Raw genomic sequence first — 16,027 nt, forward strand, 5'->3', positions numbered from 1 at the left:
CCCGGGAATAAAGAATAAAGTTTTCAGAAATATCCCATTTTAATATGAAATAGGCGCTTTAAAATTGTTTCGTAGTATTTGAGCGCAGTTATTCAAAATTTAATATCTTGTTATCGTAGCCATTTGCAAAGTTCTTTTTTTGTTAAAAAAATACTTACACCATCAAAGACCATTAACTAAAAGCGAGAGAGTTTTATGCTTTAATTTGTTAAAATATAACGACTGCCAACTTTAGGAAACTACAAGAAGTTTCAAAAAACTTCATTCTTGATTTACTCTAAATCGCTCTTACAGATTTTTCTAAAATTTCGTCTACAGGTTGTCAATCTTCTATACTTAAACATATAAAAACGTGAATACTGTACAGCCCCCGAACTGATCCCCAAATTGACCCTGAAGTGATCCCGACCACGGAATGATCGGCAATTTTTTCACGCTGACCCTGAAATGATTCCCAAGTAGTTTTTAGAATTACGTTTCAGCATGGAAATGTGGATCGCTCAGTAATAAGGGATACTGAGGCTATAAAATAGGGTACAGTCAATTAAAAAATAGTAGAAGTAACAAGTTTCATTATAAATTGTAGACAGCAATACCGCATGATACCAGAAATACTTACCAATACCAATCTACATCTTTAGAGCACTCTTTGCAAAAGTAAAACAACCGTCGGCATAATACTGTATCACATCGCTTTCATTAATTGCCATAAATTGCCACCGAAAGTCCTATTGCACTTTGGACAAATTTGTTCTTCATGTACTCAACAACGCGCGTCTTCGCTTTTCTTAGTTGAAAGAGTGGCAACGTTCCCGGCCTCATGGCTTACAAGTGCCGTTCGGTTTAGCTCGTGGTTGGGCTAATTATTTGCAGGTCACCGCGTACAACTGTTTAAAGAATTAGATTGGGTTCCATTTTATCATGAGGCAAATGTAAATAGGTTATCAATGGTATACAAGCGACTGTCTGGGGACTGTCCATATTATTTGTCACAGATGCTGATAAGAAACGCCGGCATCAATGAAAGATCGAGCAGACATGGACTACTAAACCTTGTCTGCCCTCGATTCAAACGGGAGTCAGAAGGCGGAAGGTCTTTCACAGTATCGACTACACGCCTCTGGAATACTATACCTACCATTATTAGGAACAAGACTAGTTTAGTAAGTTTTAAGAAGGCTACGTTTGATTTTTTTAAAGATACATACAAACATTTAGATCATTTTACCTTTTAGTTAATTCTTTTATATCACTTTCGTCATTTTAGAGTAATTTTTACCTAGTTTTTATATTATAGCGTATTTTTAACTAAATTTTGTAATTTTAGATTGTTAGATTTTTAGCATAATTTTTAGTTCTTGATTGTAATTTATATTAGAGGGCCACTGGTTTTTCAGTTTTTACTGTTCTGTGTTCACCCTCTATAAATAAAGTTGATTATTATTATTATTATTATTATTATTATTATTATTGTTGTTATTATTATTATTATTATTACTTGTTTTCCCATCATAGAGAATAACCAATTTTGAAACATACATACCAACTACGAATTAGCGTCCTATATAATGGCTGCGGTCACATCTGGACTGCTAACTATAGTTAAGATGGCGTTAACTATAGTTAGCTATTTCGGTAATGTGACCGCTTCTCTGTTCACCCTAACTATAGTTAGAAAATTTACGCCTCGCTGATCCAAAAAAATACGCACTAACTATAGTTATACCCAAGCAGGGTTCATTGGTTAGTCCTAAGTTTACAAACGAAAAACCAATCAGAATGCGACAATTCTTTTTGCACGTGCGAGATGGACATAAATATGCAAAACAAAGCGCGAAGGGAAGGAAAAAAAGAAGAACAACATACCAGGAAAGTACATATCACTAATGTTTAATAGCAAAAATAAAGCTTGAATTATTCGGCTTCTAGCATGCTTACTTCATTTTATTTTTTTCAACGCCGAGATGCCGTGCAAATATAGAAAAAATAGAGGAACAACTACAGTAGTCACAGATCAACAACAAGGGCTGTCATAAACTAATTTAAATTTGAAATTATTCAAAAGCTAATCAGAACTAACTATAGTTAAGGTGATTCCACTGCATTGCGCATCCTTGCTGCGCATACGATTTCGCGTCATTTAGCGCGCGCACACAGAATACTACGAGATTCCCTTCAGGCTAAGGGAAGTTTAAAACTCTACATTGAGATATTTTAATTTTAATGCCGTAAAAAACACGTTTTCAGGTAGTGTGGTTGACATGCGCCCGAAGCAAAATCTTTAATTTTTTTCATTATCTTAATTCCTGTACATTAAAAATAGTTTTAAATATAACATCAGAGTCTATTTTGTTGAGCTAGACAAATACTTCAATGTAATGATGATTTTTTTTCTAGAAACATTAGTTCCCCATTCAAATTACTGAGATTCCTAATATATACCTCGCGGGTCGTATATTTACTATAATGCCCATCCATTTTACACAAAAACTAGCGCGGTGACCCCCATTTTTTATTTCATTTTTTTAATGCTCATAACATAATTGTAATCTGGACCAAGTTTCAGAACATTTTTAATACTCTTTCTATTTCAGTGGAATCACCTTAACTGCATTGGTGTGACCGCAAAGACGACCGAAAGCACTAACTATAGTTAGTTATGACGTCACGCAACTTGAGACTAACTATAGTTAAACTTTAGTTAAGTCGTAGATGTGACCGCAGCTAATATATGGTTACGTATTGCATTCTGCTTTATTTATTACTAAATAAAGTCTTCTCAAATTTTTAAGTTGTACTTGACTTTATGGCTTCAATTTCCCTTTTATTGAGTAATCCACATTTACATGTTAAAGGAGCTATGTCACGGTATTTTAAATTTTTTTCTGATTTCTTTCAAATTGAAGAAAACATCAAAATAATAGTTTTACAACGTAGTTAAACAGCAAAGGAGAAATAAAAAGCCGAAAATAAACAAGGATGGTTTCGACTGACCAACCTTAAGTCGGATTACGAATGACAAACTTGAAAAAACTTGCCAATTTTTCAAGATGCGTTGTCCGTGACGTACGGGTAGCTCCTATAAAAATTTATTCCAAAAATCACTCAGGGGTCATTTCAGGGTTAGCGTTAAAAAATTGGGGGATCATTCCGGGGTCGGGATCATTTCAGGGTCAGTTTAATTTGGGGATCAGTTCTGGGTTGGGGATCATTTCGGGGTCGGGATCATTTCAGGGTCAATTTTGGGGATCAGTTCTGGGTTGGGGATTATTTCAAGGTCGGGATCATTTCAGGGTCAATTTTGGGATCAGTTCTGGGTTGGGGGTCATTTCAAGGTCGGGATCATTTAAGGGTCAATTTGGGATCACTTCGGGGTCGGGATCATTTCGGGGGCTGTACAATACCAAGAGTCAATCTAGATTTCGAGAAAATCAGGCTTGTATGAAAACAATAGAAAACGACAATCGTTGCTATGGTAACCCTTTGTGACAAAGCGACCAGTAAAAAATTAAACTTTGGTCCAGCATATTTGATCATTATGGTGGATTTTTGCAAAAATCAGAAGATTGGCTTCCTAGATAAATTTCATCTTCAAAACGACCACCCTAGGGCTAAAAAAAACTACATCGAGCCTCCTTAAGAACCTTTATCAAAAATCGGTCTAGAATGTTTATTTTCTTTAGGGACCGGTCATTATTTATCGCCTGGGGGGGAGCGGAGGATTTTGGGGGGGATCACTTGAATTATAGATGAACAGAGAGGGGGATCAGTCGTAACTGAGAGCCCAAAAGGGGGGATCACTGAAGATTTTGGAAGGATTCCGATGCAGGACCACTCAAATCTGTTTGGAGCATACAAAATAAACGCGCCTTTTCTACTGGGAGATGATTGCATTTGCGGTCTCAATTTGTTCTAACACAACTTTATCTATAAAACGGAAACTGTCATACCGGGGAATGTGCACATTTCAATTTATATCGAGAACGTTTTGTGTTAAGACGTCTATATTTATCCTTTAAAACGTGCTTAGCTTATATTCATCTTTGAACATGACAGGTGAATTCTAAATTTTGAACCATAATGATAACTGAAACATTTTGAAATAGCATGTTTGTTTAACATGAAGCATTTGTCGCCTCTCCTGGGGGTCGATCCGCGCTTTTGTAAACCTGTAGGAGCGGACTGAGGTTCCGCGTGCAGCGCAGTGATTCGTCTTTGTGTTTTTTCTAAATAGGCGAACTCATCGCCTTCGAATGTAACTCTTTATTATGCCTTAAATGAACTTATTAAATTTCTCACTCTTTAGAAAATTATTCTCTTTGTTTGACAGCTCCTCTAACTTATCAAGTTTAGCGCCAATCGCATTTGCTATTGTTCAAGCAGCTAGTTCCTGAACCCAGATTACTTGCGACGAAACACAGACTCGTAAATCTGTCGGCAATGCTGTTAAAAAACTTCAATTCCGTGGAGTGTTGGTTTGGCAGAAGATATTTTTGCCAGAGCTCCATAACTGGTAACTGAATATGGGTGCGAAGACATCGGCGGGGGGGGGGGGGGGGGGGACAAGAAAGCTAACAATAGTAATGAGGGGTGATCACTTCATGGAATAACGTTTAAAGGGGGGATCACCTAAATTTCACCATGTTTATCCCAAAATTCTCCGCTCCCCCCAGGCGATAAATAATGACCGGTCCCTTATTGAGTTCGAACTCCTTTAACAGATGATTTTAAACGAACTAGCACCCACTTATATGCCACTCACTGTCAAATGAACGTCTCTGATTGGATAAAACCAACGCGGAAATTATTTATTGGTACGGTTATCTACTTAAAAATTTTGAGTGTTGTTCACAAGAGCTTGTCGTTGGACATAAGGATGTTTCCCACGCTTAAAATTTGCTTTTACCATGTTCTCTCTTTTCATCTGGCCCATTTTATTCCTTGCTTTTACTCTAATCTTGGAGGAAACTCAAGGTAAGTTCTGTTCTATTTGTTGTGTAAGACCATCTTTGTCGTTTAGGTGTCAAGTTTGCTTTTGCGCTTTGTAGCTTATAAATCTTATATTCGATGTTGGCTTAAATTTCTCGCCCCGGCGCAAAGTTCGAGGCGTAGAAAAGTCTTCTGAATTTGTACTTTGTCAGCTTTTCAGTGTAAAAAGGCAAACGTTATTAAAATAGCATAGAACGGTTATTTATGGTGAAAAATTAAAGTTAAGAAAGATGATAAGTTTTAAGCTCGGTAGTGAAAACTTGAGAAAGACGAAATGTTCATCATATCCTGGCTTAATAGTCCCTGACGGGATTTGAATGCATGGCCTCCCAAACTCCGGGCGTGTGAACCCAGCCGATAGATCTTCCACTATAATTTGAGTTCTATCCATACCAAACCAAACCATATCCGTGACCTCTGTAATAAAACATCTAGTTATGGGCCGAAATTCATGTAACACATGCTTAGCTAAAAAATTATGATATATTTTTTTAATTGTTATTTTTAATTATTGTTATTTTTATAATTGATATATTTTTTTAATTGTTATTATTATTGTTATCACCATAGAAGGAATCAATTTGGAACACGAGAGTGCCTCTTCTGAGACGTTTAGATGGCGTCTGTTTTTAGTGGACGAATTTCATTATTTGAATTTGACTCGAGTTGGAACATTTACCGCCTATGACGACTTTGATTGTACCTTGAAATGCCTCCACAATCCTTTTTGCTCTTCTGTGAACCTGGCCGCCTCCAAAGGAGCTGATGGAAAGCTTTGGTGTGAGTTGCTGTCTTCTGACAAGTACAGAAACACCAATGACTTTAAAGAAAACAAAAATTCGCATCACCTTTCCATTATGGTAGGGTCTGTTTTCTGATACGTTAATATCACTTATAATAACTACGAATAAAAGCAATCAAATTCAAGCCAGTTTTTCCCCACAAACATCATTTTTTTTCTTCTGTGAGTTATGCTTTGATGCCTTGCTGCTAATTAGCAATTATTGGATGAGGCTGAGTATGATATGAAGAATTATGCAGATCGAGGAGGGTGTTATCCGCCGAAGCCGAAGGCTGAGGCGGATAACACCCTCCGAGATCTGCATATAATTCTTCATATCATACGAAAGCCGAATTCAATAATTGTTTTATTATTCATTCAAAATATTTCCAGAGCTCCAAATGCACAAAATGAATTTAATAGGGTTTTGACAGTAGGCAAAGTACACAAATACACAACAACGTTCCCTTTGAAATTTGATTTAAACTTCAAAAACTCGGTTACCTTCATTAAATTTCTTGTCCTTTATAATGTCGATATTTAGCACTTGCTTGAAGTGTCTATTGAAGCTAAATCTGATGACACAAAGCGATGTTTTCGAGTACAGGTTTCCATCGTTCTTGCTTACTTCGACGTAGAATTTTCGTAAAACCGCTCCAAGTCCTCCGCTGTGGCTGGATCAGAGATCTTTTCCTCTTGAAGATACGCTTTCAAAATCGATCGACTCCCCTTCGTTGCTTTTTCCGTGTTTTGACTTTCCTTGTCTTCTAATAACTTTAAATTTTACCTCTTCGTAATGCTCAAATCTAGCGGCCATTATAATTTTCGCGCTTTCAACCTGCTCGGCAGCAAAGCCGTTCAGTCGCGTGACGTCAGCGGTTCTTGGGAACGAGGTTGCGATCCAATAATTTTTGATATTGGACGGTTGCGATCCAATAATTGGAATTTCTTCCAAATTTGGTCAGCGCTAGCCGAATAGCTGGAATTAGCCGGGGATCGAAAGCCAATCAGAAACACAGAAATATTTTGAATGAATAATAATACACCTTATAACCCACTCATTATTTTTTGCGCGCGCTCACTGGACAAAATGCATCACGTGGTACAAAATCGGACGACGGGTTTCAGCGAATATACCCCGTCCGATTTGATATCCGTCACCCGATCTTGTAGGCAAGCACAAAACAAACAAAAAAAGTTACCTTATCACAGAGTTAAAAAATCACGTAAACCAATCAGCTTACATTTGTTTCAACCACAGTTACAAATAATTGTTAATGTTCCAAAATGACGCTAAATAGCGGTATAAAACTGCTCCGACGTTTCGGCAATACTGCCTTCTTCAGGGTGGCACGAAGAAATAACGAGTCCGTTATTTGTAGTCGTGTGCCGTTTTGAAAATGTTTTGAAAATGTTCCTGGCACATTTTCAAAACATTTTCAAAACGGCACACGACTACAAATAACGGACTCGTTATTTCTTCGTGCCACCCTGAAGAAGGCAGTATTGCCGAAACGTCGGAGCAGTTTTATACCGCCATTTAGCGTCATTTTGGAACATTAACAATTATTTCTAGCATAAAAGACGCTACGCAGTTTTCAACTATTATCAACCACAGTTAAGTCGGGTTTATTACGTAGGTTTTTCCTATAAATTTACTGGCGATAAAGCGTGTTGTAGAAATTAATCGGAGGGTTATAAAATAAATAAACCCCTTTCTGACTTGCTGGTATATTGGAGGATAATACCCTGGGCTGAAAGATTGTCCTTAAAATTTCACAGTTGCCGTCGAAGCTTCGCCTCTCGGCCAACTGTTCAATTTTCGACAATCTTTCAGCCTCGGGCATTATCCTCCAATATACCAGCCGCCTGAAGGGGTTTATGTACTAAATAACGCTGAGAATTTAGCGGACCGAACGTAAAATCTTCCCCGATATAACGATATTATCAGTATACAGTAACAATTTAAGCAAAACAATGAATTTAATACAATAAAGTTATAGTTATAGTTTATAGTTGTGTCATAGTTATTTACTAAATAACTATGCCAAGCATTGTTTCAATGATCAATTATTTCTTCTTACAACAGTCGCCTTGTTCTTCCTCGCCGTGTCAAAACGGAGGAACCTGTCTACCGAACTACAAACATGACACGTTTGAATGCCTTTGCCAAAAGGGTTTCACTGGAGAATACTGCGAGAAAGGTACATTGAATTAACAATCATTTAAATCAAATTCTAGAAGACTGACACGACTTCTACGTAGACGTACGCGTTATTCTCCCCGTTCATGCCGTTAGTTTCTATATATTCTTGATCAAGAGAATATTCTCTAGTCTTGATGTAACATATTTCCCGGTGTCCATGTTTGTTTTCCATGACGTTTGTTTTTCAAGTTTGTTTGTTATAAATGCCCCATTTCTTGTACGCGCTCTTAAACACCGTTTTAAAAACGTTTAGATAAAATCTGAGAGTGCTGATCGAAGAAGAAGTGTATTACCGCAAAGTATTCAGGTTACATTTTTTACCGAGTAGAAGGAAATGAACTCCTTATAGCAACAATCGCTCATAAACTGGTCACCGCACATGTGGGGACATGTCGCAGGGACAAAATCATGTGTTGTTCACACTGAGGGGACGTGTGGCGGAGACATGCAGCAGCACCAAAATCACAATGTGTACACCCACAAGAAAATGTAGCAGGGACATGTTCCAGGGTCATGTCGCAGCGACATGCACGTCCCCTCGTCTGTGCTGATTATTTTTGGCACGCGCAACACGAACTTTGAAGCTGTTTTGTCCCTGCGACATGTTGCACGGAATTCAACTCGTTGAACTTCGGACAAAATGTTGCAGGAATTCGTGTTACACGTGCCAAAAATTATCAGCACACAAGAGGGGATGTGTCGCTGCGACATGTCCCTAGGGCATGTCTCCGCTACAGTTACTTGTGTGTGTACACATTTTGATTTTGTTGCTGCTACATGTCCCCTCGGTGTGAACAACAGGTGATTCAGTCGCTGCTACATGTTGCTGCAACATGTTCCTGCGTCTTGTCCCCACGTGTAGGGAAACCTTAACAATTCTAAACTTGCAGATGTCGCAGTCTCTTGCAAGAAAGCGTATGACGCTTACAAGTAAGTCATTTTCGTGGATTTATCTGCATGATCCCATTTACAGGTAGCTCTTTAGAACAATAATCCATTAGCCCTTTGTACCATACATTTCAATTACGACCATTTCCAAGAGGACAAACTTTAATGAATACTTAAAATTCGGAAATGGAAAGAAATTCACTACATTATTATTATTTCAATCACTTATTTTTTATATAAATTATCTTTTATTTGCAACTTGAGAGGTTAACTAGGAAAATCTAGGAAAGCATTAAAAAATACGGTCTTTACTAAGGAGGTTTAAAAAGCTTTGGAAAAGGGATCTTAACTACGGACGTTCAGAAAAGAATTGAACAAAGAAGCTTGAGAAGCTTAAAATCGGGCGGTTAAGAATTAACTATCCGCTTTGACTTGAAAGGCAGGGTTCAATACAGCAAAAACCACGAAGCAGTTACTTCACTCAGTCCGAGGTTTACGTATGTCACACGGTTTGCATGTGCCCTATTAGTGTGCAAAACATAAAATCTAGAATGTTGTCAAGATTGCATTATTACTTAATGACATAGTGGTCTCAATTTATAAATATATTTCGCACGATAAGCGGGCTTGCCCCCACCACTGAAAAAAATTGAAATATAGATACTTGAAAATGCTATTTTCGGCATTTTTCATTCATTGTTTGTATGCATTTGCTTCTTGTTTTAGTATCTCGTTTTCTTGGTTTTTCGTTAGTAGACTTACTAATCTGTACCAAGCAATTAGAGAATAAGGGAAATTTGCCTTATTTTTGATCTGCCATACCAAGTACGATGTGCCCTAAGAGAACTGCTAATAAAACAGAACACACTTGATAAAAGTTCTCTCAGGTTATACACTGTGCAGTGCTAACGTACTATAAATGTACTTGATAACAAACACCACGCCGTCTTAAGGATGTTTGCTATAATCAGCATAAAAAAATAAATTCACAATGGTTTGTTCGCCTTTTTTTAAATTCATTGTAAATTTACTCTTAATTGTAATTTTAGTTTTTAGCTTTTTATTCCGTTTTTAATCTTGTAACGCGCATTTGAACATTTTATGAAATTTGCGCACTATAAATGTTATTATTATTAAAACGTTTTTCACTGCACATAGGGTCTGTTTATTAACCTGTAACTGGCATAATTCGCTAGAATATAATTTCAGGGCTTTAGCGCACTCTTCCAACTAAAAAAAACGAACTGACGAGGAATACGATGATAACAAAAATTTGAATGAAATAATAATTTTCAACAGCACTATTTAGCATGTGGTATAACTCCAAATCTTTTCAAATCGTTTTTCTGTGTCATTGTTTTGATTACTCCATACAATATCACTACTTTGAAGACGTACCCATTATAAAAACCTAAAATTAATCAATGCACTGGCTCTCGTTTTAATTTTTTTTAATATTTTACAGGTCGAGCGCGAGCCAGCTGGTTACTCTCCGCGTTGACTCAAAACTAACTTCCGTTCTCTGTCACTTTGGAGATTTTGGATGTGGAGATGGGGGATGGACGCCTGTCATGAAGATTGACGGCAACAAGGTATGACTATTACTGGTCATCCTTACTAATGGCGCAGAATCCTGATTTCGGAAATAAGATAACCATGCAGACGTTTGTTCAAATATTTAGATATAAATGAATTTTCTTATTTTTTTTTCAGAAAACCTTTCATTATAACTCGGCGTACTGGAGTGATAAAAATGCGTACAACCTTCCTGGAGGGGAGACTGGGTTTGATTCACAAGAGACCAAGTTACCGACCTACTGGAACACATCCTTCTCCAAGATTTGTCTTGGTATGAAGATCGGTCAACAGCTCAACTTCATTGTCATCAACAAGCAGGCCAACTCTCTGTACTCACTGATCGCTTACGGGCAATACCGCGCCACCTCACTGGGCCGTAACACGTGGAAGACGCTGATTGGTTCACAGGCCTCCTTACAGACCTACTGTAACAAGGAAGGGTTCAATGCTGTGGGTACTGACTATCTCTATTCTAAAGCAAGAATCGGTCTCGTTGGTAACAATCAGAATGACTGCGGCAGCTGTGATTCCAGAATCGGTTTTGGTACAGGCGGAAAATACGAAGACTCCAACACGTGTGGAAACGAAGCAACGCGCACAACAGATAATGGTGACAAACACATCAAAGCCATGGGATATATCTTGGTGCAATGACAAGGGAAGCAATGAACATTCAAACAAACAGCCTTGAAACCATTTCGGATGTGACTTTTAATAGATAATTGTAGCTAAGGACACAAAATAATACCGAAACACTCGTTAATTTTTATTGCACAAGTTAAAAATAACTAGTAATTAATTCGTGAATTTGATTGTTAGTGTTGACGCGAACGAATAATAATGGAAGAACCGCTTTTTGATTTCGCAAATAAGTATATACATGTACCATTTTATCTTGCTTCGGTTGTTGATCCGCTCGCCACGTTAAATAGCCAAGTAGTTTTAGTTCACTTGTTGGTGAGTCAGCCAGTCGTGTTTTATGTGGGTAAACATTCATTTGCTGAAATTTTGAAACTTCAGTTTAGTTATATTACCTATGCTACAAATTTAAAAGTAAAGTAGTACCTTTTACGATTTGTTTGGTCTTTGTTCATATATGCCTTTAACTAGCAAATTCCACCCCTAAAATCCTGTTTGCGAAGTGAAAACTTGACACTTTATGCACCTATCAATGTTAAGCCCGAGTGGGGGGGGGGGGGGGAAGGTCGGGCTAACCACGGGAATTTGATCGTGAGGTAGGTCCCCAGGGTAGGGATTTTGATCGTACGTGATGTCCCCAGGGTAGGGATTTTGGTCATATATGATCCCCTGCAACAAGGTTTGAAGGACATCTGACCATCTTTCATTGCTCCCGGGTGGGGATTTTGACCAATTATTTTGTCCCGGGGGTGGGGAATTTGCCATTTTCTACATTCTACATTTATTAAGTTGATAACATCGTTTAAGACATCACATCAACTATAAGAGTACAAAATAACAAAAACAAAATGTACATGTATAAATAAGATATAAAAATACTTAGTTACAATTTACTTGTTTACATGCTTCCCTAAATTTAATTTAAAATTCGATAATGACTTGCAATTAACTAAGTCAGCTGGCAGTAAGTTCCATTCTGTTATTGATCTAGGAAAAAAAGAAAACTTAAAAACGTCCTTAGAAACTTTTGGCATGCTATACTTAAAAGCATGGCTATTGCGTGTTCTTTTTTCACTGTTTGGTATTAAGTGATTTTCCGTAGTTATGTCTACTAGGTTATGACTAAGTTTGTACATTAGAGTCAGTCTGTTTTTCTTTCGTCTTGTCTCTAGCGTGTCCCATTTCAAATCAGATAACATGTCTGTCACGCTAGCTGTTTTGTTGAAGTTTTGAAGGCAAAAACGGGCAGCTTTTCTTTGAACTCTCTCCAGGGTTGAAATGTCTTTTTTGTGGTGTGGGTCCCACGAGGCACTTGCGTACTCCAATTTGGGTCGGACGATGCTGGTATAGGCCGTTTCGCGTACTTTCCTGGGGCAGTTCCAGAGATTTCTCTTGATCAGCCCCAAGGACCGACTTGCCTTGCTTGAGATAGATGAGATATGTTCAGACCACTTTAGTTTACTGTTAACAGTAATTCCTAGGTACGATGCAGAGTCAACTTGCTCAAGTTTGGACCCACAGAAAGTATATGACCGTTGAGGAGGACTTTGCTTATTTGAAATGCAGATGATGTTGCATTTAGAAGGGTTAAATTCCATTTGCCACTCGTTTTGCCAGATTTCTAATTTATTGAGGTCGTCTTGGAGATTGTCGCAATCTGAGTCCTCAACCACCACACCGTATAAAAGGGTGTCATCGGCAAACAGCTTAACTGTAGAGGTTAGACCGTTTGGCAGGTCGTTTATGTACGTTAGGAACAACAGTGGGCCTAATACTGACCCTTGTGGTACACCCGAGGTCACTGGGGAGGAGGTAGATGTTGCACCCTCACAGATGACAGTTTGTACCCTCTTAGTGAGAAAGGATTCCATCCAGGACAAAAGGTTACCATGGATACCGTAACGCTCCAGCTTCATTAGTAAGCGTTGGTGTGGAACTTTATCAAAGGCTTTCGAAAAGTCTAACACAGCAGCATGAATAGATTTGTTTTGTTGTAGAGAACTTGCAATGTCATGAATAGTAAGTATTAATTGAAGTTCTGTAGATCTTTTTGATCTGAAGCCATGCTGACAGTCTGATAGTATGTTATAATGATCAAAATGTTTCATCACATGGCTGTGTACAATATGTTCGAGGATTTTCGATGCTATGCAGGTTAGAGATATGGGTCTGTAGTTGGAAGGATCGGACTTTTTCCCTTTTTTAAAGACACCACATACATAAAGACACCACATACATCTTAAAGACACCACATACATTTTCTTTTATAGAAAATGTCAAAATCCCCACCCCATGCCCGACCCCCCCCCCCCCTCCCTCGGGCTTAACATTGATAGGTGCATTATCATTAAAGAGTTGCAGCAAATATAAAAGAGCAACCACTTGGAAATGAACATGCCAGAAGTTTGAGAAGAGCGCTAAGGAAAAAAGGCTTATGGATAATATTGAGCAACTGCTGTAAACATGCATAAAGCCTATTGCTGTCAAACGTTCCCATTTTGGGCTATTTTAGCCACAGGTGTGGCCGTTTTTTTTTTCATAACAATCATTGAAAGATTACATTGAAAAAAACATACAGGGTATTATCCCAGGAAATGTGGGGGAGAACCCGCGTAATGCTCTGCATAATAGAAATTGTAGCACAACTTAAGTGAAGCGCGCGCTCTGATTGATTAATTTAGCATCTCCTTATTGCCCATGGGTGGACGCTGACACATACTTTCGAAACCGCTCGCAATTCCTCGACTCGCATTCTTCCCACACCCGATTTTGCCAGGCTGACAACAAAAAAATAAACTAAGCGTAGCCTGAACTTCTTTTAACAGGTGGCTATGCAAATATTAACTTCTGAATATGCAAATATTAACTTCTTAGCGTCCCAAAAGGAAATTAAATTGGACATAAACACATTTTTCTCACGATATGGTTTCCTTTTGAAATTTTTCTGTTAGTATCTGTTGTGTTTTGTGTATGTTCCTCGCTATTTAAGGATTGTATTGATACCCGTCCAAACACCAATTATATTGGAACGTGCATGAGCAAATGCGTGTTTTCTATAACAACTGAGAAAAAACACTGCCAGTGGTTCTCAACACTATAACCGACAGTGCTTCATCAACTCTTCGGTGCCGGTTTATACTCCGGGGTGTAGAGAGGCACTGTGACAGTGACAGATAAAGTGTTTTGCTCAAGAACACATAACAATGACCGCGACACAAAGCTCCAGCCCAGACCTCTCGATCCGGAAAATTCTTTTTTGCACTTGAAGCTGATAAAAGTAGATTAACCGCCGTACGGAATTTGGAAAGCTGGCGTTTCGAGCATAAGCCCTTTAACTCAGCAAAAAATAAGTATCGTGATTTACAAGAGAGCAGTTAGGAACATCACACTTCCTGCAATAGACATAATGTTGAAGTTGTCATGCAGAAGTTGATATTCCAACATCACAATAGAGATCACGCTATTAAACAACAATGAAAAATAAGGAGTTTTGACTGCAGTCAAAATGTTAGCTTAAGGTAAAAACGTAAAAGAATTCGTCGACGATATACTTTGCTGGGATTAAGAAAAAAATGAACGTGACCAAAATTAACTACTTCTTGCAGGTGGCTTTACAAATATTGACTTGCTGAAATTTTTGGATCGAGTGCATGTCAAAAGGAAAACAAACAGCTTCTGGTTGGACATTAACACATTTTTACATCTTTTTCCCGAAATGGTTCCTTTTTGCAATTTTTAAGTAACTGTCGTATTTTGTCTTCTCGCTATTTGAGGATTGTGGTGACGCCCGTCCAAATCGCAATTATTAATTATACAATAACCTATGCAGAATATGTTTTTATAACAACAGGAAAAAAGTTGTCGACTGTTTTTCACGCTATAATCAGTATTTGCAGCTTATTGTTCGTGTTTCCTCACAAGAACGGTTAAGAATTTGTGAGTTTTTTAACCTGCATCTAGAGTTAACTCAGCAAAAAAATAAGTATTGTACATTTACAAGAGAGTAGTTAGGAACATTACTTCCTGCAATAAACATAATGCTGAAGTTGTCATGCAGAAGTTGATATTCCAACATCATATTAGAGATCACTCTATTAAATAACAATTGAAAAATATGGAGTTTTGACTACAGTCATCAAAATGTTAAAATAAGGTAAAAACGTAAAAGAATTCGTCGACGATATATTTTGATGGGCTTAAGAAAAAAAAGTGAACGTGACCAAAATTAACCACTTCTTGCAGGTGGCTTTACAAATATTGACTTGCTGAAATTTATGGATCGATTGCATGTCAAACAGGAAAATAAACATAAAGCTTCTAGGTGAGGAATTAACAATTTTTTTACACATATTTTTTCTCAAGATATTGTTTCTTTTTGCAATTTTGATATAAGTAACTGTCGTATTTTGTCTAACTATTTGAGGATTGTTGTGATGCCCGCCCAAATTATCGAAATTATTAAATATATTAGAACATTTGAAGAATATGTTTTCCATAGCAACAGGAAAAAACGTTGCCAAGATTTTTCACGCTATAATCGTCATTTGTAGCTTTTTGTTCGAAATTCCTCACAATTATGATTTAAGATATAACATCGTAAAAACGGTAGAGAATTTGTAAGACGTTTAACCTACATATAGATGAAGAATACTACTTATTTTCAAAGGTGCGGTCTCTCTTGTGCACAGTATATTTCTTTTTGGAAATAAATCTTTGCCATTATTTATAGCAAACCACTTCTGAAGAATTCTTAGGATAGAATTTTTGCGGTGAGAATATGAGATCATCAAAATTGCCATAAAGTGACAAAATACGGCTCAGTATTTCGGGCTAATGCAGATATGTGATATGCGTGTTAGTTAACGTCAACTTTTAATAAATAATAAATTAAATAAAGAGGAACACATTTCCCATGACTTATTAAAAATGTATTATACATTTGGCTA

At 37.5% G+C, this 16,027-nt stretch overlaps 3 protein-coding genes across 3 annotated transcripts in view; 2 read left to right on the plus strand and 1 right to left on the minus strand.

Moving 5' to 3' along the window:
* LOC144637140 (uncharacterized) overlaps positions 1-11,265 on the plus strand; it is a 45,861-nt gene extending 34,596 nt beyond the window's left edge. The window contains exon 7 of the mRNA XM_078496284.1: positions 10,578-11,265. Coding sequence (XP_078352410.1) covers positions 10,578-11,096 — 519 coding nt within the window. The 3' untranslated portion in view covers positions 11,097-11,265. The remainder of the gene's footprint in view (positions 1-10,577) is intronic.
* Positions 1-16,027, minus strand: part of LOC144636029 (inositol-pentakisphosphate 2-kinase-like) — a 171,069-nt gene that overhangs the window by 54,697 nt on the left and 100,345 nt on the right. The window lies entirely within an intron of this gene.
* On the plus strand, positions 4,908-10,462 carry LOC144635576 (uncharacterized). The gene is made up of 5 exons (XM_078494668.1): positions 4,908-4,974; positions 5,560-5,849; positions 7,860-7,974; positions 8,867-8,906; positions 10,330-10,462. The coding sequence occupies exons 1-5, from the start codon at positions 4,908-4,910 to the stop codon at positions 10,460-10,462; spliced, it is 645 nt and encodes a 214-aa protein (XP_078350794.1).

The sequence above is a fragment of the Oculina patagonica genome, chromosome 13 (genome assembly GCF_052425735.1).
Source record: "Oculina patagonica isolate OP01 chromosome 13, crgOcupat, whole genome shotgun sequence".
Classification (NCBI taxonomy): Eukaryota; Metazoa; Cnidaria; class Anthozoa; order Scleractinia; family Oculinidae; genus Oculina; species Oculina patagonica.